The sequence below is a fragment of the Parasteatoda tepidariorum genome, chromosome 8 (genome assembly GCF_982258835.1).
Source record: "Parasteatoda tepidariorum strain Cologne lab strain chromosome 8, Ptep-v5.0, whole genome shotgun sequence".
Taxonomy (NCBI): Eukaryota; Metazoa; Arthropoda; class Arachnida; order Araneae; family Theridiidae; genus Parasteatoda; species Parasteatoda tepidariorum.
Window position 1 is genome coordinate 39,455,911 of NC_141762.1, and position 21,483 is coordinate 39,477,393.

Below are 21,483 nucleotides of genomic sequence, written 5' to 3' on the forward strand. Positions count from 1 at the left end.
AAAAAGCAAAAATATTTTACTAAAAGATAGAAAATTTTCATAAAATAAGAAATATTTTCTGAAATGTTAAAAAAAATTTACAAAAAATAAAAATATTTTCTGAAAAGGACTTTGTGAGTACCCATGTTTTATGAGGAGGAAAACCTCCTACACTTAGTACGGGACTTGGCTTCGTTAAATGTTTCATCATTTTGAAAAAATACTAACATAAATAGTAGGCACGAGAATTCGTTATTCATGTGAGAATTCGTATAGTATGTCATCTACTTTTAATGAAGGAAACTATTTCGTAATTAATTAATCTATAAATTAATTTATCTAATACGTAAATTATAACATAATTAATTAATCTATGATTAATTTAATCTATTACGCAATCAAACTAATGATGAAAACATTAATATGATATTAGCAATGAATGGCTGCTAGTTGAAAACTGGACAGATGCCTTTGATTTCACCTAATTTTTAGTTTTGCAAGAGCTCCAACACGTATTAATATAGATATTTAAGAAATATAAATTTTATTAGTTTTCTATAAATCATTTATGAAAAAAATATTATCTAATTAAAAACTAATATATATCAATATATCTACGGTGTTTATTTAATCATATTTTTATTAAAATAAATACATTAAAAAATTTTATTTTATTTTCTATTAGAAAATGAGTAACGATATATTTATATTGTCAGTTATATATTAAATTTACTTAAAATTTTAAATGAATTGTTTTAAATCTAAGAAACATGTAATGGGAATTTTTGCCGTTTTAAATACACTTATATTCAAAACATATTCATTTTATTATTATTTAATATTATAATAATGCAAATAACTTACTTTATTTTGAAAATACGAGTAAATTCAAAAGTATATAACCTTTAACGGATACTGATTACAGAACTTGGGTGAGCCATGTTATCTATTTTCGCACAAAATTTTACAAAGATAATGTCTGTCTGGGACGTTTGGGGTTTATCCACATTTTATCAATTAGGCATAATATAAAGTATAACATAGTGCTTCATAATTGTTATAGAGCGTGGGAATACAACTATTTCTCAGAAAATTGTTAAGAAACATATGATGTATGCTCGCAGAAGTGGTTGGGTGAAACTTTGAATAAAATGTTATTTATTTTATTAAAACATATTTTGTCTTTATTGAGCAATTTCACATGTGAAAAAGTTTATATTATCAAGAAAAAATTACACTCTTTAGTAATTAATACAAAAAGTTTCAGAAAAATATATAGAATTTTCTGAAAACTAGGAGATTTTAGCAAAAACTTAAATATTTTTATAAAACTAACAAATTTTTAACAAAAAAGTAAAAATATTTTCCTAAAAGAGAATTTTTTTTTGTAAAAGCATAAATATTTTCTTAAAAGATGGAAAATTTTTAACAAAAAGTTAAAATTTTTAACAAAAAGTTAAAATTTTTAATAAAAAGTTAACATTTTTTCTTAAAAGATCGAAAATTTTTCCAAAAACATAAATATTTTCTTAAAAGATAGAAAATTTTTAACAAAAAGTTAAAATATTTTCTTAAAAGACAAAATTTTTTGTAAAAACGTAAATATTTTCTTAAAAGATAGAAAATTTTGTGAAAAAGTTTGAAATATTTTTATAAAATTAGCAAATTTTTAACAAAAAGTTAAAAAATGTTTAAAAGATATAAGATATTTTGTAAAAACATACATATTTTCTTAAAAGATAGAAAATGTTTAACAAAAAGTTAAAATATTTTCTTAAAAGACAAAATTTTTTTGTAAAATCATGAATATTTTCTGATAAAATAGAAAATTTTGTTAAAAAGTTTGAAATATTTTTATAAAACTAGCAAATTTTTAACAAAAAGTAAAAATATTTTCTTAGAAGAGAAATTTTTTTTTGTAAAAACATAAATACTTTCTTAAAAGATAGAAAATTTTTAACAAAAAGTTAAAATATTTTCTTAAAAGACAAAATTTTTTGTAAAATCATGAATATTTTCTGATAAAATAGAAAATTTTGTTGAAAAGTTAGAAATATTTTTATAAAGCTAGCAAATTTTTAACAAGAAAGTTAAAATATTTTCTTAAAAGAGAAAATATTTGCAAAAACATGCATATTTTCTGAAAAAATAGAAAATTTTGTTGAAAAGAAATAAAAATGCTACATTATTTCCTAGCTCGATAAGATTTTAAGATGATTACTTTAAGTTAGATCAATAAATATTTTCTATAAAATCATTTTAACATTAATTTTAATTCATAAAGGCAGGAGAATCCGTTGGTTCTATGAACCATTCAGAGTGCGGGACAAGGACCCATATTTAAATATTACTTTCTACAAAGTTCATGCTCCATCCAGACACCCATCTCTATGAATTAGCCGAAAAAACTTTCCAAAAAGTTTGAGATATGTGGGTCTTGATTACAACTTCATAGTTTCCTAATTCTCGTTGTCTCTTTCTTAAACACTTCCAATCCATTTTCACAATTTTATTCATCTTTTTATTGTTATTTGTGGAATGATCTATCTTTTTTTTTTCTTGAGCAAGACGGTGTGTGAATGGATCGGATATGATTGAGTAAATCAGATTTTAACTTAAAAAATTCACTACACAAATTAAACTTATGCGAAACTAAATGAGTCAGTAAGTGTCTCTTTAAATTATCATTTCGAGAAAGATCTTTTTACATTCTTCACATTCAAAAGTTTCTCGATTTTTCATGAGTTTTTAAATGTCTACTCAAGTTACACTTCCGATTAAATCTCTTATCACATAAACGACATTTAAAGTCTTTTTCATTTGAGTGAATTTTCAAATGTTGAACCATATTCCTTTTATGTGTGTCTATTTTTCCACATATTTCACATATCTACAAAGTAAAATAAAACGCTATTTGAATATCATACTACATTTACTCAATGAATGATTAAAAAAAGTTAAAGTATTCTACAGAAAAGGATTATTTTTTTAAAATTGTTAAGGTCTTAAAAGTTAATATCGTTTTTTTTCTTTCGAAAATCAATTTTATATCGCAAACTGTAACAATTTTAACTATATACGCATATTGAAATCATCATAAGTTTTCAAAAATCTTCGAAACGTAAATATTCAACAAGTAATTTATAGTTATACAGAAAATATTTTAATAAAACCGAAATAGTGTAAGTGTGATTCAAGTAAATATTAGAATATAATAATGTTATAAATAATAGAAACAACTCCCATTAGCATTGTTATTCGTATTAGAATTCGTATAGTTTTCCGTCATTTGCTTTTAATGAAGGACACTATTACGTAATTAATTTATTACGGCTATAAGTACTGTAATTTTCTTATTTGATATCATAATAATGATAAAAACTTACTTAATTTTAAAATTAGGTGTCGTTATTAAAACTATCTCACTATATATTATCCTCATGTATATAGATAATTTCTGTCCGGGACGTTTGGGTTTTGTCTGTATTTCATTAGTTATAGATAAGCAATATCCTAACATTTGTGATTAACTAATGAAATACACATAAAACCCAAACGTCCCGGACAGAAATTATCTATATACATGAGGATAATATATAGTGAGATAGTTTTAATAACGACACCTAATTTTAAAATTAAGTAAGTTTTTATCATTATTATGATATCAAATAAGAAAATTACAGTACTTATAGCCGTAATAAATTAATTACGTAATAGTGTCCTTCATTAAAAGCAAATGACGGAAAACTATACGAATTCTAATACGAATAACAATGCTAATGGGAGTTGTTTCTATTATTTATAACATTATTATATTCTAATATTTACTTGAATCACACTTACACTATTTCGGTTTTATTAAAATATTTTCTGTATAACTATAAATTACTTGTTGAATATTTACGTTTCGAAGATTTTTGAAAACTTATGATGATTTCAATATGCGTATATAGTTAAAATTGTTACAGTTTGCGATATAAAATTGATTTTCGAAAGAAAAAAAACGATATTAACTTTTAAGACCTTAACAATTTTAAAAAAATAATCCTTTTCTGTAGAATACTTTAACTTTTTTTAATCATTCATTGAGTAAATGTAGTATGATATTCAAATAGCGTTTTATTTTACTTTGTAGATATGTGAAATATGTGGAAAAATAGACACACATAAAAGGAATATGGTTCAACATTTGAAAATTCACTCAAATGAAAAAGACTTTAAATGTCGTTTATGTGATAAGAGATTTAATCGGAAGTGTAACTTGAGTAGACATTTAAAAACTCATGAAAAATCGAGAAACTTTTGAATGTGAAGAATGTAAAAAGATCTTTCTCGAAATGATAATTTAAAGAGACACTTACTGACTCATTTAGTTTCGCATAAGTTTAATTTGTGTAGTGAATTTTTTAAGTTAAAATCTGATTTACTCAATCATATCCGATCCATTCACACACCGTCTTGCTCAAGAAAAAAAAAAGATAGATCATTCCACAAATAAGATGAATAAAATTGTGAAAATGGATTGGAAGTGTTTAAGAAAGAGACAACGAGAATTAGGAAACTATGAAGTTGTAATCAAGACCCACATATCTCAAACTTTTTGGAAAGTTTTTTCGGCTAATTCATAGAGATGGGTGTCTGGATGGAGCATGAACTTTGTAGAAAGTAGTATTTAAATATGGGTCCTTGTCCCGCACTCTGAATGGTTCATAGAACCAACGGATTCTCCTGCCTTTATGAATTAAAATTAATGTTAAAATGATTTTATAGAAAATATTTATTGATCTAACTTAAAGTAATCATCTTAAAATCTTATCGAGCTAGGAAATAATGTAGCATTTTTATTTCTTTTCAACAAAATTTTCTATTTTTTCAGAAAATATGCATGTTTTTGCAAAAATTTTCTCTTTTAAGAAAATATTTTAACTTTCTTGTTAAAAATTTGCTAGCTTTATAAAAATATTTCTAACTTTTCAACAAAATTTTCTATTTTATCAGAAAATATTCATGATTTTACAAAAAATTTTGTCTTTTAAGAAAATATTTTAACTTTTTGTTAAAAATTTTCTATCTTTTAAGAAAGTATTTATGTTTTTACAAAAAAAAAATTTCTCTTCTAAGAAAATATTTTTACTTTTTGTTAAACATTTGCTAGTTTTATAAAAATATTTCAAACTTTTTAACAAAATTTTCTATTTTATCAGAAAATATTCATGATTTTACAAAAAAATTTTGTCTTTTAAGAAAATATTTTAACTTTTTGTTAAACATTTTCTATCTTTTAAGAAAATATGTATGTTTTTACAAAATATCTTATATCTTTTAAACATTTTTTAACTTTTTGTTAAAAATTTGCTAATTTTATAAAAATATTTCAAACTTTTTCACAAAATTTTCTATCTTTTAAGAAAATATTTACGTTTTTACAAAAAATTTTGTCTTTTAAGAAAATATTTTAACTTTTTGTTAAAAATTTTCTATCTTTTAAGAAAATATTTATGTTTTTGGAAAAATTTTCGATCTTTTAAGAAAAAATGTTAACTTTTTATTAAAAATTTTAACTTTTTGTTAAAAATTTTAACTTTTTGTTAAAAATTTTCCATCTTTTAAGAAAATATTTATGCTTTTACAAAAAAAAATTCTCTTTTAGGAAAATATTTTTACTTTTTTGTTAAAAATTTGTTAGTTTTATAAAAATATTTAAGTTTTTGCTAAAATCTCCTAGTTTTCAGAAAATTCTATATATTTTTCTGAAACTTTTTGTATTAATTACTAAAGAGTGTAATTTTTTCTTGATAATATAAACTTTTTCACATGTGAAATTGCTCAATAAAGACAAAATATGTTTTAATAAAATAAATAACATTTTATTCAAAGTTTCACCCAACCACTTCTGCGAGCATACATCATATGTTTCTTAACAATTTTCTGAGAAATAGTTGTATTCCCACGCTCTATAACAATTATGAAGCACTATGTTATACTTTATATTATGCCTAATTGATAAAATGTGGATAAACCCCAAACGTCCCAGACAGACATTATCTTTGTAAAATTTTGTGCGAAAATAGATAACATGGCTCACCCAAGTTCTGTAATCAGTATCCGTTAAAGGTTATATACTTTTGAATTTACTCGTATTTTCAAAATAAAGTAAGTTATTTGCATTATTATAATATTAAATAATAATAAAATGAATATGTTTTGAATATAAGTGTATTTAAAACGGCAAAAATTCCCATTACATGTTTCTTAGATTTAAAACAATTCATTTAAAATTTTAAGTAAATTTAATATATAACTGACAATATAAATATATCGTTACTCATTTTCTAATAGAAAATAAAATCAAATTTTTTAATGTATTTATTTTAATAAAAATATGATTAAATAAACACCGTAGATATATTGATATATATTAGTTTTTAATTAGATAATATTTTTTTCATAAATGATTTATAGAAAACTAATAAAATTTATATTTCTTAAATATCTATATTAATACGTGTTGGAGCTCTTGCAAAACTAAAAATTAGGTGAAATCAAAGGCATCTGTCCAGTTTTCAACTAGCAGCCATTCATTGCTAATATCATATTAATGTTTTCATCATTAGTTTGATTGCGTAATAGATTAAATTAATCATAGATTAATTAATTATGTTATAATTTACGTATTAGATAAATTAATTTATAGATTAATTAATTACGAAATAGTTTCCTTCATTAAAAGTAGATGACATACTATACGAATTCTCACATGAATAACGAATTCTCGTGCCTACTATTTATGTTAGTATTTTTTCAAAATGATGAAACATTTAACGAAGCCAAGTCCCGTACTAAGTGTAGGAGGTTTTCCTCCTCATAAAACATGGGTACTCACAAAGTCCTTTTCAGAAAATATTTTTATTTTTTGTAAATTTTTTTTAACATTTCAGAAAATATTTCTTATTTTATGAAAATTTTCTATCTTTTAGTAAAATATTTTTGCTTTTTGTAAAAAATATCATAGTTTTGTAAAAATATTTCAAAATTTTTATTAACATTTTCCAATTTTCAGAAAATATTTTTATTTTTGTAAAAAAATTTTTCTAACAGTTCAGAAAATATTTCTTGTTTTTATGAAAATTTTCTATCTTTTAGTAAAATATTTTTGCTTTCTGTAAAAATATCCTAGTTTTGTAAAAAATATTTCAAACTTTTTATTAACATTTTCCAATTTTCAGAAAATATTTTTACTATTGAGGGTAACTTTCTAATATTTTTATTTTTGTAAAAATAATATCTATCTTTTAAAAAAATAATTTTATTTTTGTAAAAATTTTCTAGTTTTTCAAAGTAAAACCTTAAGTTTTTCCTCTGATCTCTGTACATTCACAGGATACTGGTTAACAAAACCAAGCCCACAACTTGTCGTCGGACTAAGCGTATGAGTTTTTCGTGGTTTTCCTCTTCATATAACATGCGTACTCACAAAGTCCACTTCGAACACATGCATTGTCTCAAAATCTAGGAGTTCCCTTGTCTTCTGGGTTCAAAAATGACAAGACTATATTGATATCCGTAAATCCAAACGAAGATGATAAAATAAAATCTTATAAAATAATATTCATTGATTTAAAATTAATAAACCTTTAAGTCTAATACTTTTAATATTCACAGTACTAAATAAATAAAAATTTTATTTTTATATTGAATTAATTTATTTTAAAATGCATTCATTAGTATTGATTAGGTTAATAATAATTAAAGTCTTATCAACTATATTTATATTAAAAAATAACTAAAATTAAGAGTTATTAATATATTTTCTTTTTAATATTTAAGTACAGATGGAGCCATTAGAATAAAAAGCATGTGCATGATATCATTTATTTATTATTTAATAATTAACACGTGTATGGTCTGTACCGTTGCCATCCAGAGAAAGTTATAATAACATTAAGAGGGGCAGAAATAATTATTTAATAACTGTTAAAAGGTTAAGTGAAAAATATATCGATGAAACAGTAGGATGATATCGTTATCAAATCATTTTCATTTATACACGTGTTCAGAATACAAAAGTTAAACTTATTAACACATATCTAACCAAGCATTCGTGGGTCAGTGGTTATGATATCCAACTACTGACCCACGAAGGCTTTTTAATGGCGCGAGTTCGATCCTCAGCCTTAATTATATTTAATAAATAATATTAAAACAGATTTAAATATTAAAATAGATTTAAAGTCATTTTATTCCCACATAGATGGCGCCACTAGAGTAAAAGCATGATATAATTTATGTGTTATGTAATAAAAGATGACGTCATAACTTCATAATATACAATATCTCCCCAAATAACAAAGTTTCTAAGTGTTGCCATCCTTAAAAACTAATATAAAAAATAATAAGTGTTGCCACCCTCAAAAAACTAATAAATTAAATAATAAACAGAAATCGAAACTAAAATCGAAACTACAGGCGGGCAGAAATAAGCAACTTCTGGTTTATAGGCGGGCAGAAATAAACAACTTCCGGTTGTAGGCAGATAGAAATAAGCAACTTCCGGTTGGGCAGAAATAAGCAACCCTTGACTTTCCGTGATGACGTCAGAAATAGGGACCCCCAGCTGTTTACGCTGTAGTGCCGCCTATACTACTGTCCAAATTATCTGTAAAATCGAGAGTACTTATTGAATAGTGTTTTGGACTGTTTCAATAATTTTACAGCTTTTTTTAAAAAAATACCATATATTTTATTCAAATATAGATACGCGAAAACAAAGTTTAGAGAATTTTTTTTAAAATTTTTTTCACAGATAAAACAGATAAAGTTTTCGTGCTTGTTTCATTTTGCCCTAATTAACCCAATGAAAAGTGGTTTAACTAGTAGGGGAAGGGGGACATTCTTTTCGTTTAAGCTTGACCTTAATGATTAAACTTCTTTGCACGCTTTTGTCTCGATGTTTTTCTACTCTATTTTGTGTTTCGACACTGTGGATGGTTCTTGTATATAAAACCGAAACTGTAGTATGTCTATTTCGTTTCCATCATTTGTGCTTCGTTCGCATTTTTTTTCTTTAATTATTCATAACACAAAGTATACCCCATCCTCGTTTGAATAACATGATTTTGTCTTAATAGTGTTTTCCGTCAACGTTAAGTTACAAGTGTGTATTTTTGTATGCATTTTGATTATAGCTCAGCTTTAAAGCTGGAAATTCGCTAAAACATTAAAAAGTGTGGTCTTCAATCTATTAAAAGATTTGTTTATAAGAAAACCAAACTAATTAAATAAATGTCACGAAACTCGCAAGATTTTCAGAGCTTCTTTTCTGAATGGAACAAATAGTGACTATACATATGAGATTAGCAATTAAGTTCAAAATGTTTTTTGCATAAAATATTTTTTGAAGTTAAATGTGTCGGAGTATTCCATTTTTTCGGTTAGCTTATTGGTCATTTGACACAAATTTTCGTGAAAAAGTTTAACATTGGATTTTCAATAAACTTAACTGGATAAACACTACGGGGTGCGTCTATACGTGGTTAAAATTTATAATTTTTGCATACCAATCTCGGCTAGAGAAATGGCACTTTCTATACATAGCAAATATATCACGAGCTGCTTTTATACCCTTAGAAGTTTGGTTAAAAGCAAAAGGTGTTTAAAGTGCTTTATTTCTTAACTAGACATTAAATTTTAATGAACTGCATATTAAAATAATTTGAACTAAAACAACAAAGCATGGAAACGGTAAAACACAACATTATTAAGCTATTTAAATGACAAAAGAAAACATTTAGCGGAATGTTAAATTATTTTTTTTTTAAAAAGGCAGGGGTTTTAATGCGAACGTAATATATATTAACTAATTTTTTTCTAAATTTAGACACGGGTATTAATTTTGCACAAAGAAAAGAAAAGAATACAAATTAATATTCATGATTTTGTTTCTCGTACTAAATGTTAAACCTTCCCTCCTTGATTAGTACAAGATATGTCTGCATCTCAGTATGCAGGATGTTCCACCATACTTATTATGCATTATTATTAGTAATTTTGACAAACCATCAGTCTGCACACTAGGGATATACGCAAAAACAAGAATGTCAAGCAAAAATGACAATATACAAAAATGAAAATGTCAAATCATTAATGAAAAAGATTGGATATGAAACATCAAAACCCATTTGATTGCTCGAGAAAACAGAGAGCTAGGCAATTAATACCAACACCTTCAAGTTTGAGGCAGCAAACTTTGAGATGATTTTAATTTCAACAGTGATTTCTCAGTTTTATAACGATTTTATATTTCTCGTTGAAGATAATAACTTGTTATACCTGGTGTACAGTGCAAAAAAAGGTGCGAAAAAGCTAATCATTCTGAATAATTTTTGATCTAACGATCAGATTTTCACGCTTTATTAGAACTCAATTTTAAAGGTTCGGGAATGTAATCTTAAATACCTTAATTAATGCAAGCGATATTTTAAGTTACGTAATCAGACACAAACGTTCCTGCTCTGAATAAACATACCATTTTTTCGATGGATTTTGATTTTCAACTATCAAAATATGGGGAATAACCGTATTCAGGTGAATATGATCCCAATAGTTTTTTCAGGAGACCAATCCAAATCATGTAATTTCACTTTTTGCGTATATCGTCATATATCGAGAATTTTTTCACGCGAATGGAAATATTTCTGCACACTATTAAAAAGTTCGCTTATCCGAATATAACTCCATGTAAAAATTCCTTTTTAATAAGGTAGATAACATTAAGGGGTCCAAACATTAGACAGCTCCAGAACAAAAAAATAGAAGCATTATTTCCGATATTACGCCCTATATTTTGAGGGTTAGAAATCCAATTCTCTCTCTCCTTCGAAAGAGATGTATTTTTATTATGAAAGTTAAAGTGTTTGTACCTGATTGCGCAACGTATAATATCGCTACAACCAGAGCCGGATTATACCTTTCGTAGGCCCAAGGCATAGCCGTTTTTTGTGCCCTCCTCTCCTTCCCCCACTCCTCCCCTCTTTTCAAAATATATGCTAAAATTTTCTTGCATATTTTTTTTACATTTTTATTAATATGGATTTTAATTTACAAATTTGACAGCGTAATACAAGATTTCGTTGAATCCAAAAATCGCAAAAAAGTAATATATTAGATCATAAGATTCTGCAAAATAATTTATTACCGAAAAATATTATATTTTTAGTTGTATCTTCATAATTTTGTGCAAAATACACTTGTTGTTTTTAAAGCTAAATTATTTTTGTCAACAAATTTTTTTCTCCCAAATTTTTCGTAGGCCCTAGGCACGTGCCTAGTGTGCCTATAGGTTAATCCGGCCCTGGCTACAACTAATTAGCTAATTTAAGGTCTGGCTGTCAAACCACTAAATTCTAGCATGCAGAAATACGATTATTTGATAAGAAAATATTGATTTTTTTTCACTCTGTGTATTTACATATATATATAATTTAATATCCACTATTCTCATAGTAGAAGCATCTGTTTTTAAACCCCAAAATATTTTTTTCCAGTTGCACAGAAGCATGATGATTACTGGGTTGATTTTTGTTGTCATTGCTTTCATCGTAATATTTGTTCACAAAGATGGATGGAACTACGTAAGTAACACAATATATTAAATAAATAATCACAAGAAACTGAAGTGGTATAAGATATTACCGGATTAAAAACTTCGTTTGTTACAAAAATATATAAATAGGAAATAACACATTTACGTTTAAAAAGTTTTGAAAATGGGCGCTTTTTTTCGAGGGTTTGAAACATGACTGTTATTTCGCGTTATATATTTTTTAAAGGAGAACGAAGATTTTAATAAGATAATACAATATGTTAAATACTTCTATGTACCAAAAATAGCGTTATTCATATTCTCTTCAAATTATTAGAAAGTGTAGTAACATATGTTTTAACAAAATTGTATCAATATTCCCATTAATTACAATCATATTCAAAAATATAATAATTATTGTTGATAAATATATAACTGATTTAATATAATAAAGTTGTATCGAATTCGACTTTTAATGCAAGCCATCATTATTTGAATTTACATTTTAAGCCATTTAGTTGTGTGTATTATAGTTCATATTCAAATCTAATTATTTTTTCATTCAGATGAAGTTAATAACGAGCATTTTTAAATTTTTAAAAATTGCTCTTTTTTTTTCTCCAAGGATTGAGAAATTAAATTTTGTTTCTGATTAAGATGTAAAAAATAATCTATGCAAAAATAATCGATTTATAACAGTATTATTATTATTAAATCAATTTTATAATAAAGTATGAACGTTTGCCAATGTTTTTAAGTATAAGTTGAAACTTTTAAAAATGGGAAAGATAGAAAAAGTGGGTTTTGCGTTAACACTTGTACGGGGTAAAATCCTTGAGCAACTTGAAACCAGTTATCAAAAAAATATATATTTTATACTAAGATAATTGCTGTCACTGTTTTCGTTCGATTTCTTACAAATATTAACAAGACATATCTTACTAACACACTTTTATTTTAAGTTTATAATTTCACTTAAACCAGACTTTTGGAAAAATGTCCCATTCCAAGTTTATTCTCCAATTTGATTTATGAACGAACTAACGTGTGAAGGAAAATACATAATAGTATTCACACTTTTAAGCATTTGAGTCGAATTGGATAAAACTTAATAAAATTGATTAAACGTTATAAAATTGATTTTATTTTGTAACCAGCGTTGAACAACAGACTCATTTTTGAGTTAACGACTATCAATGTTCAATTCCGCAGCCTTGTAATTTTGAACTCAACCCAGAATAGAAGACAATCCAGATAAATAAACAAGGGGATTCCTGGATCAAGCATTGGAACAAATTAACCTTCGTAGAGGACTTGCTGAGAGAACTAACTCACATTTGCGGTTTATTTGACGACAAGGGGGTTCTAACCCATGATCCATCTGCTACTAAGGATATTTTATGTTATCATTACGGTCGATGAAAGCCTGGAGCGAAATTCGCATCGACCAACCGTCGCTAGGATTCGAACCTGAGAGTCAGCTCATTCGGAGGAGGAAATTCTATCGTCTAAGCCCCAGCTACCCATAAAATTGATTGTAGTTATTTTGACTTTAATTATAAAACAATTGTTTTGATAAGATAGAATTTTTAAGTTTACGAAAGCTTTATCTCGGGATAAGGCATATATTGAAAGTTATATATCTTAATTACTTATATGAGCTCTAACTTTTACTTGTAGAGCAAGGCAAACAGATTTAAATACATTTTAGTGCATTTTGCAAAAATTAAAATAGTCATACTGTTTTTTGTTCAACCAATAATCGGTAAACAAAATTCAAGGAAGGAAATTAATTTAGGTCTTATGTTGCAACTTTTAATTCACAGAAACAAAAAAATAATTAAGGATTTGTAAGTAAACGGAAAACATATTGATGAAATCCATTTAAATAGTATAAATTTGTCTTAATTTCAGGCAACTAAAAACCCTCACGCCATCTTAGGTTGCATTGCCACAGGTTTAGGTCTATTACAGGTAAGAAGTCATTTTTTTCTTCAATTTCATAAATTCGTAGCTAAAAATTCGTATTTAAAAGTGTTTTTGTTGTAATTATTGTTTTATTTTAATTATTTTTTAAACCATTATACACTGAAACCATGTGAAAAGAGTTCCACTAATTTGATAAATGCTAGAGAAAAATTAGATTTACTTTTTTTGGTTATAACATTTGAGTTTGTGCTAATTCTAATTGACATCAAATAAAATCTCTCAAGACATGATTTACAATCAGATATGCATTGTAATGCTTGAAAAAAGGTTAATATTTTAATGCATATATATGTGAAAATCAATAAATTAATAACTATTTTTTAGCCAATCATGGCAGCTTTCCGTCCATCACCTGAAGATTCAAAGCGTCCCCTTTTCAACTTGTTTCATTGGCTTGTGGGAAACACAGCTCATCTAATTGCAAGTAAGATCATTTTGCTTTCTTTACGAATAAATTTTTTTTAAGTCTAATTTTGCAACAAAATATTTTTTGCAGTGAAATTTTTTAAAACTAAATATGTTAAGTACTTTGACATTATTCAGAAACTCTTTCTGTTTTTTGACTAATCCTCTAATTAAAAGTTTCATCTTTATAGGAGTGTATTAGTTCTATTTCGTTTATACACAGTGAGACCTGTGGTGTAATTTCTCTCCGAATTTGGCGTTACAGAATTTAAAAAATTGTGCGAAGGAACACCTTATTTTAAATTAACGCCAAATAGAGCGTTTATATATACTTTAAAAGGTATAGATTTGCAGTTATATCTTAACGAAAATAATAGACGATGCTTACATTTAACTCGCGGGTATAAACACCATTTTTGAATTATCTTCGCTTTTTAAAATGCCAATTTCGGCATACTTTGCTACAGATATTCTTAGTTAAATATTTGCTATGTATACTTTTGAGTGCGAAATATCTTGAATTTGTTGTCTTACAAACCGCTATATACATGCAAAAGCATTTTTAATCTTTGAGTTTGACTCATTCCGTAGTTTTGTTTTACATATTAATATATTCATTCATTTAAGCTGTCGGGCAAATTATTTTTTATATATTTCTTCCCGGAAGTGAACATGAAGATAAAGAATTTTTGGCATTTTAGGTAGACTAGGAAAAGTGTCAGCGTAGGAAATACTTGTCAATTGCTCTTAAAAACATCAGTGCAGAGAATAACGGGCAACTATACACCGGGTAAAGCCCCTAAGATATGAAACATTAATATAAGAAATATGTGACAATTGCCCTTATCTTTATGAAAATATCAATGTCAGGATTATAGGGCAATGGCCTTTGGCGTTCAAGGAAATGGCATGGTAGGGAATAGTGGGCAATACTACTGTGCCTTTTCATAACATTTACCAAAATACATGATTATTATTATTAATAACCAAATTAATCAGGATAGTAATTGCGTGGGCCAGTGCCCTGTATTCTTTGCAATGACTTTGTTTCTCATCAGTCCTTGGTGTGAAACCCGGGAAAGAATGTATAAAAATAATCTTATTCCAAATTGCCCTATCTTCCCTCATCTTCAAAAGAAATGAAAACTCCATTCCAATAAGGAAGTAGTTTGGAATTGCAGGGCTAGTTCGAAAAAGGTTCTGGTTTCTGAATAATATTGTATATTTTTCGCAAGGTAGAATTGTATTTAACAATATTTAAGAAGTTGCTTTTATTTGTTTACTTTGCCTTTCAATATTTCTTCATTTTTATGGAAAAATAATGTGAGAAAATTATTTGCTATTACCAGAAGTATTTTTACATCTTTTATTAATCTAGCTTGGTTTCATTTTATTATATAACTATGTTGATTAACTTTCCTTTATAATTTGAGGCAGTTATCTCCGAAAAGTCCAATAAAACTGACCTGGTCTTTTTTTCTTCTAAATATCATTTATTGCATTCTCTTCAACTTTTCTCTGTGTTTTTGTCATAAATGTTAATGAAAATTGTGCATGGGGAAATCATTAGTTTTAAGGAGGACCCCCAATGTAAAAAAAATACTTGCTTCAAATTGCTCTGGAAAAATAAATTTTCCAAGTACCATTTTTGTGTAATTTGAGATTTTGTTCATGTGAACAAATGAGAAAGATACAGTGAAAAGTTAGTTATACTAAAAAGTATTCACCATCAGTTACTTGTTCCGAAATATTAGAATTTTTTAAATATTTTTTGTTCAGATTATTTTACCTCGTCATATGAAGTGCTTGGAACAATATGATGTGTCTTTTCCAAAGGTGATAAGTAAGGCCCGGATTTTGATGACATTTGCATTTTTTTGCATTTTTTGCATTTTTGGACATTTTTTGTCTTTTAGAGCATTTTTTTAGATTTATAGGGCATTTTTTTTTAAATTTTTGGGCGTATTTTGCATTTTAATGCATTTTTTAAAGTTTTTTGTTAATTTTTCCAATTTTTATTATTTTTTATCAATTTTCATTATTACACTGGCTTCCAAACAATGAAGAAAATCTATAGGATATTAACAGGCGAAGCAACATTTTTTCAAATTGAAGAAGAATTGTCAGTAAGTGAGACCGTCTTTTTCAAGTACACGCCTATAACATCAGTAGACGTTGAAAGAAGCTTCTGCAGAAATGAAAATTTACTTTCAGACAAGAGACGCTCGTTTACATTTCAAATTATCGAAAAACATTTAATAATCCAATGTAATTCTGATATTTAGTAATATTATGAGATGGAAGTTGTTATATCCATTAAAGTTTCTATACAAAATAAAAATATTTTAGCGTCAATATATTTTCCTTTTTTTGTTATTTTAGGATATAAAACATATTTTTCAAACTTTAATGAGCGTAGAACAAGTATTGCATTGTTTTATATTTTTTAAATGACTCATAATAATTTTAAAGTGCAAAACATATTTTTAATTCAATATTTTTACTTTATTTATGGCATTTTTTGCGCAATTTTTGCATTTTTAAGGGCATCTTTTGCCCTTTTTAAGGGCATTTTTTGCACTTTTTAAGGGCATTAGTTGAGATTTTTTAGGTCATCAAAATCCGGGCTTTGGTGATAAGATAACACCAAACTATTATTTCATATTTTTTCCAAATAGAAACTTTCCAGAGCTTTCATTATATAAGAGTAAAATATGTCAAAACATCTTATCACCTGCTTAAAATTTGCCGTGTTTTTTAAACCAAAACTGCTTTTCTGAACAATTTGAAATTTTATAAATATACTGATTCAAACTCTTCATGCATAAAATATGCATAAAAAAATATAATAAAAAAATTTAATAACATTTTTAATTCCTGTAAGAGTATTCAAGAAATCATTTAGAATCTGTGTTATATATTAGCTATTTCATTGAAAGTAAATAGGCAAAATATTTCGTATTCTAATTATTGTTATATAAATTTTTAATGAAACTTCAAACTATTTTTCTTGCAGTTATCACCATATTTTTCGCTGTGTCATTAGAATCCTCAGGTCTAAAGGAAAGCTTTTACTGGGTCATGGCTATTTTTGTGGTCCTACATCTACTTTTCCACTTTTTATTCCAAATGATAGCTTGGTCTGCAAGCAAGAAAAGTTAGTATAAATCATTTGAGTTAATATGGTCAATTTAACTATTTTTATTTAAAACCTCTCGACAAAACAAAAAGGCCTTTTTTTTTAATGTTTGCTCTTTCAAAGAAAAATTTGAATTTTAACTCTGACTTTAATTAAATATTTCGATTTTTAACAATTTTAAAACATTTTTTCATGGTGTTTTACGCATACGTGAAAAGTTATTTTGCTTTTTTAAAAAGAATTTCTAAAATGGGAAGAGGACCTACAATCTATGAGCAAAAATTTAGTTTTGATTTTAATCTTAATTTCAATTTTTCGATATTTCTATGAATAAAATACAATTGACTGTGGTTTTAAAATATCGAGTTGATATTAGTGCATTTTAACTGAAATTAAATGTAAAACCACATTTCGTTACTCTGACAATGTGAACAGCTTAAACAAGTATGATAATAATTAAACCGCACTGCAAAAAATGGATGATCAAATTTCACAAAAATTTACTTGTTTTTGACGAAGCTGTTGTCTGGTGCATGCTCCTAGCAAACATTTCTTTAAAGTGGCGAAATAGGTATCTTAACTTATTTTATAACCGTTGTTGAACAGCTGACCCAGTTTTAGGTTTACAACTACCAATGTTCAACTCCGTAGCCTTGTATTTTTAAATCTAATCCAGAAGACGAGGGAACTCCTGGATCAAGTAATGGGAGAAGTTTGCATTCGTGGAGGGCTTTTTGATAGAACTAACTCGCATTTGCATTACATGGTAAGGAAAACAACGAAAACCTCCCACTGTTAGCCTGACGGCAAGAAGACTCTATCCCATTATCCGTCTACCGCTGGGTATATTTTGCGTCAGCACTGTATTCGGTGCAAACCGGGTGCGGAATTCATATCAATCAGTCATCGCTGGGATTCGAACACGATTCACTTCATTAGAAGTCGCACACTCTGTCCCCTGAGCCATCACGGCTCTAACGAAATAACTATCGTCATTTCTCTGAGGAAACGAATTTTGTCAAAATTAAAGGAATATTAGCAGCACCTAATCAATCTAGCTTTTCTTATAATCACTTTGTCGTGGACATCATATAGGTGAGTTAATGCAGCCCAAACAACACAAGGACAGATAAAACAAAGAGATGAATTATACACATGCCCGAAGCGGTATTCAAAGCTTCTGGTACTATATTCCTGGTACGAGGCCAACTCTTTGACCACCATACAGTAGAGCTCGGTTTGTATCGTCACTCTATTTTTGATGGTCTTGTCTTAATTCTAGTTTCGTCCTTCTAGTTAACAGTATTCCACAATGCACTGCGATGAAGTTCCGATTTAAGGAAACATTTTCGTCATATATTTGAGAGCTCACGTTTCGTTACAAATAGCGTGATTTCGTGGCAAAATTATTCTAAAGATCAATGAAATACAGATCAGGGATTGCTAAATCGTCAAAAGTGAGAGTTCGTTTTAATTTGCTTTGCAATAAAGTAACTTCCTTTTTTACTTCTTTTTTGCTTTAGAAAATGAAATGAAGATGATGGAAATGAGTTCAAGAACTGGAAATAACACGCCAAGTAATGATCCAGAAAAGAATCAAAAAGTAAGAATTAAATATTCTTCTTCATGATTTTTATCCAATTTCCCCCATAATATAACAGTCTGTATTCATAATGCAAACTCTTAGAGATATCGCTCTCTTTTAGTCCTAATAATTAGTAAAACAATGTGACCAAACGCATATCATAGTAGCGTTACATAAGCCTACATTTTATAGAGCAGAAACTCTAAAAATTATAATTACTATAATTGTAAATTTCATTCAGGTTATAATGTCATTTTGAGCAAAGTGCGACAAGAATAAATGTTGTGTTTAATGATTATCATTATATTTGAGCACCTATCAGGAGCGTTGCTTCCTTTTTCTAAAATCCAATTCGTCTCTCGAGGTACCTTTACCCGTCAAACACAAATGCCTCTCATAATCTTAAGATACTTTAGTGCCCTTTCCTCCTTTTTTCCGCCAAATACGAATTAATATGATCTTGAGATACTTTAGCTTTCCTTCCTTCTCTCGTCAAACATGAATAAATCTCATTATATATTACTAAATACCTCAAGATCGTCTTTTTTCTTGTCAAACTTAGAACCAGTGACCGTGAGATATTCTAGTGGGATTCGCTCATTTTGTTTCTCGAACACCGATGGTTCTCGAGAGCCAGAGATATTCTAATGATTCAGAGACCCTATGATCTCGAGATATCTTTAATAGTTTTACTTTTGCATTGAACTGCGATACTACAGCTTCAAAACACAATCTTTACCTCCTTTTTTTGTCGAATTTAGTTATTAACATTATTCATTCAGAGTATGCTATGTATAGTTTAGTATATTTTCACTGATTCTGGTTTTTGCATCTTTAACGTTACATTATTAAGCAGGGTATGCGGTAAAGACCACAATAAGCATTTTTTGAATCCTGACGAAAATAGTAGGGGGGAGAAAGACACATTGAGGATCACAAAGCGAAAAAAAAAAAAAAACTAAAAAGTATCAAAATCAATAAAATAACTATCCACACAAAATCTACAGTAGTAGAAGGTACGTGGTATAAACGTCGAAACAATTTCAATTTGAGGTTAAAACTTGAACGTATGTTAAGTAGTCGTCTTTCAACTGTACAATCAAACAATCTTATTCATTATTCTATCTGCCTTCCTGTTCTACGATTTATCAGATTTAGATAGTGTGGCCTTTACGGAAAACCCTACATTAAACTAAATACAAGGGACTCTAGTATTTTTAATAAATATTAACTATATTTCATTCAAGATTCATTTTTATTGCATTCGTTTCGAATTATAAAGTAAAAGAAAGCATAAAGGTCGCCCTTATCATCAGTAATCAATATTAGTGTATAACCTACATTTTTTAAAATGTTTATTCCATTCAATTCATTACAATTTATCTTTTCTCTTAAGTATTATTTACTTCATATGATTCATTACTTTCTTTTCAGCATGACGCCTTTCGAGTATTGCTGTTTTGTGTTTACAGTATATTTCTGGTCATAGTTCTTCTCGTATTGTACTCATTGATTGGAATTGCGTGATGTATTCATTAATTTGTAGAAACTGCACTGTAGTTGTCTGTGCTTTTTCTTTATTGCAACCAAACCTTGAAGGATTCAAAAAGTGTTTAATATAATGTTTGTATATTAGTTTTAAGGCCTTTTTCATGCTTATGCATGGCGTAACTTGAATTAACTGCAGTTAAATTTCCTTTTTGAGAAATAAATAAAGCAGTATAAAATTCTCTTATTTTGTTTAAAATAGAGATTAATTAATCAAGATTATAAAATTTTATATTCGTTATGAATATAAAATTTTATATTCATTATGAATATAACTATTGGCGTTCACAGTATATTACAAAATGTGAATACACAACTATGATAACAATTTTTTGTGTTTAACCCTTAAAATTATATTCAAATTTACCTATTTTGTAAATACTATGTACAACGTTCTTTTATCTCCATTTTCATTCATACATGCATAATTTTATTTTATTCATCATCATTTTATAACATACACATTAAAAAAATTTTTTTACATCATTTTGCAAACATTACGAGGTATTTTTTAAATTTTAATTATCGAAATGTAAGTATATTTTTCTTTCACATTTTTGATTATTTATATATTTTTGTATGAAAACTTTTATTTAAATCGAGATCATATTTGCTGCCATAATGCGCCCAATTATTTTGTAATATGCTATTAATAATGCATTTTATGACATATATAAATCAGTTTTTGGTACATTTTAGATTTTTTGCAAATTTTTTAAATGTTTTATTCGCATTTTTAAGAATGTAATATTATAAAATGAAATGCTTAACGCACAATGTTTAAAATATTTGCCCAAATATATTTAGAAAAAGTAAGAGAACAATTCAGAAAATTGTGACAGTTGAAAATTAAAGATGCGTTTGCTTTTGTTACTAATTTTAATTAATGTACCTTTTTATAAATATTGATAAAACTTGTTTTTATTATAATAATAACTGAAAACAATGTATTACATTCTCCTCAATTAAATATGAATAAAATTTTCTGATTTTGGTTGTTATTTTTTGACATACATTATTTCATAACCAAAAAGTATTTTATACCTGTTATTGAACATAATCACACAGTTAATGGTAAATACCAAAGCTAGGATGTTTACAACTTAAAAGTATACATCAAAAATGATCATAAAATAAAAATGGAAAAAGAAAGAATTTTTAGAAAATGCTCCATATTGAATTTTTATTTAAATAATTTAAATTGTGACTCGCATTTAAAAATTTAAATTAAATAGGAATTTTATGAGTAAAATAAAA

At 26.8% G+C, this 21,483-nt stretch overlaps 1 protein-coding gene across 5 annotated transcripts in view; it reads left to right on the forward strand.

Annotated features, from left to right (window-relative positions):
- Positions 1–21,227, forward strand: part of LOC107457100 (ferric reductase 1) — a 97,999-nt gene extending 76,772 nt beyond the window's left edge. For all 5 annotated transcript variants that reach the window (XM_016075168.5, XM_071181484.2, XM_071181483.2 and 2 more), the window contains exons 11-16: positions 11,523–11,609; positions 13,475–13,534; positions 13,874–13,973; positions 16,971–17,111; positions 18,617–18,696; positions 20,113–21,227. In XM_016075168.5, the coding sequence (XP_015930654.1) occupies positions 11,523–11,609; positions 13,475–13,534; positions 13,874–13,973; positions 16,971–17,111; positions 18,617–18,696; positions 20,113–20,205 (561 nt within the window). In that variant the 3' untranslated portion in view covers positions 20,206–21,227. The remainder of the gene's footprint in view (positions 1–11,522; positions 11,610–13,474; positions 13,535–13,873; positions 13,974–16,970; positions 17,112–18,616; positions 18,697–20,112) is intronic.
- Positions 21,228–21,483: the final 256 nt, after the last annotated feature.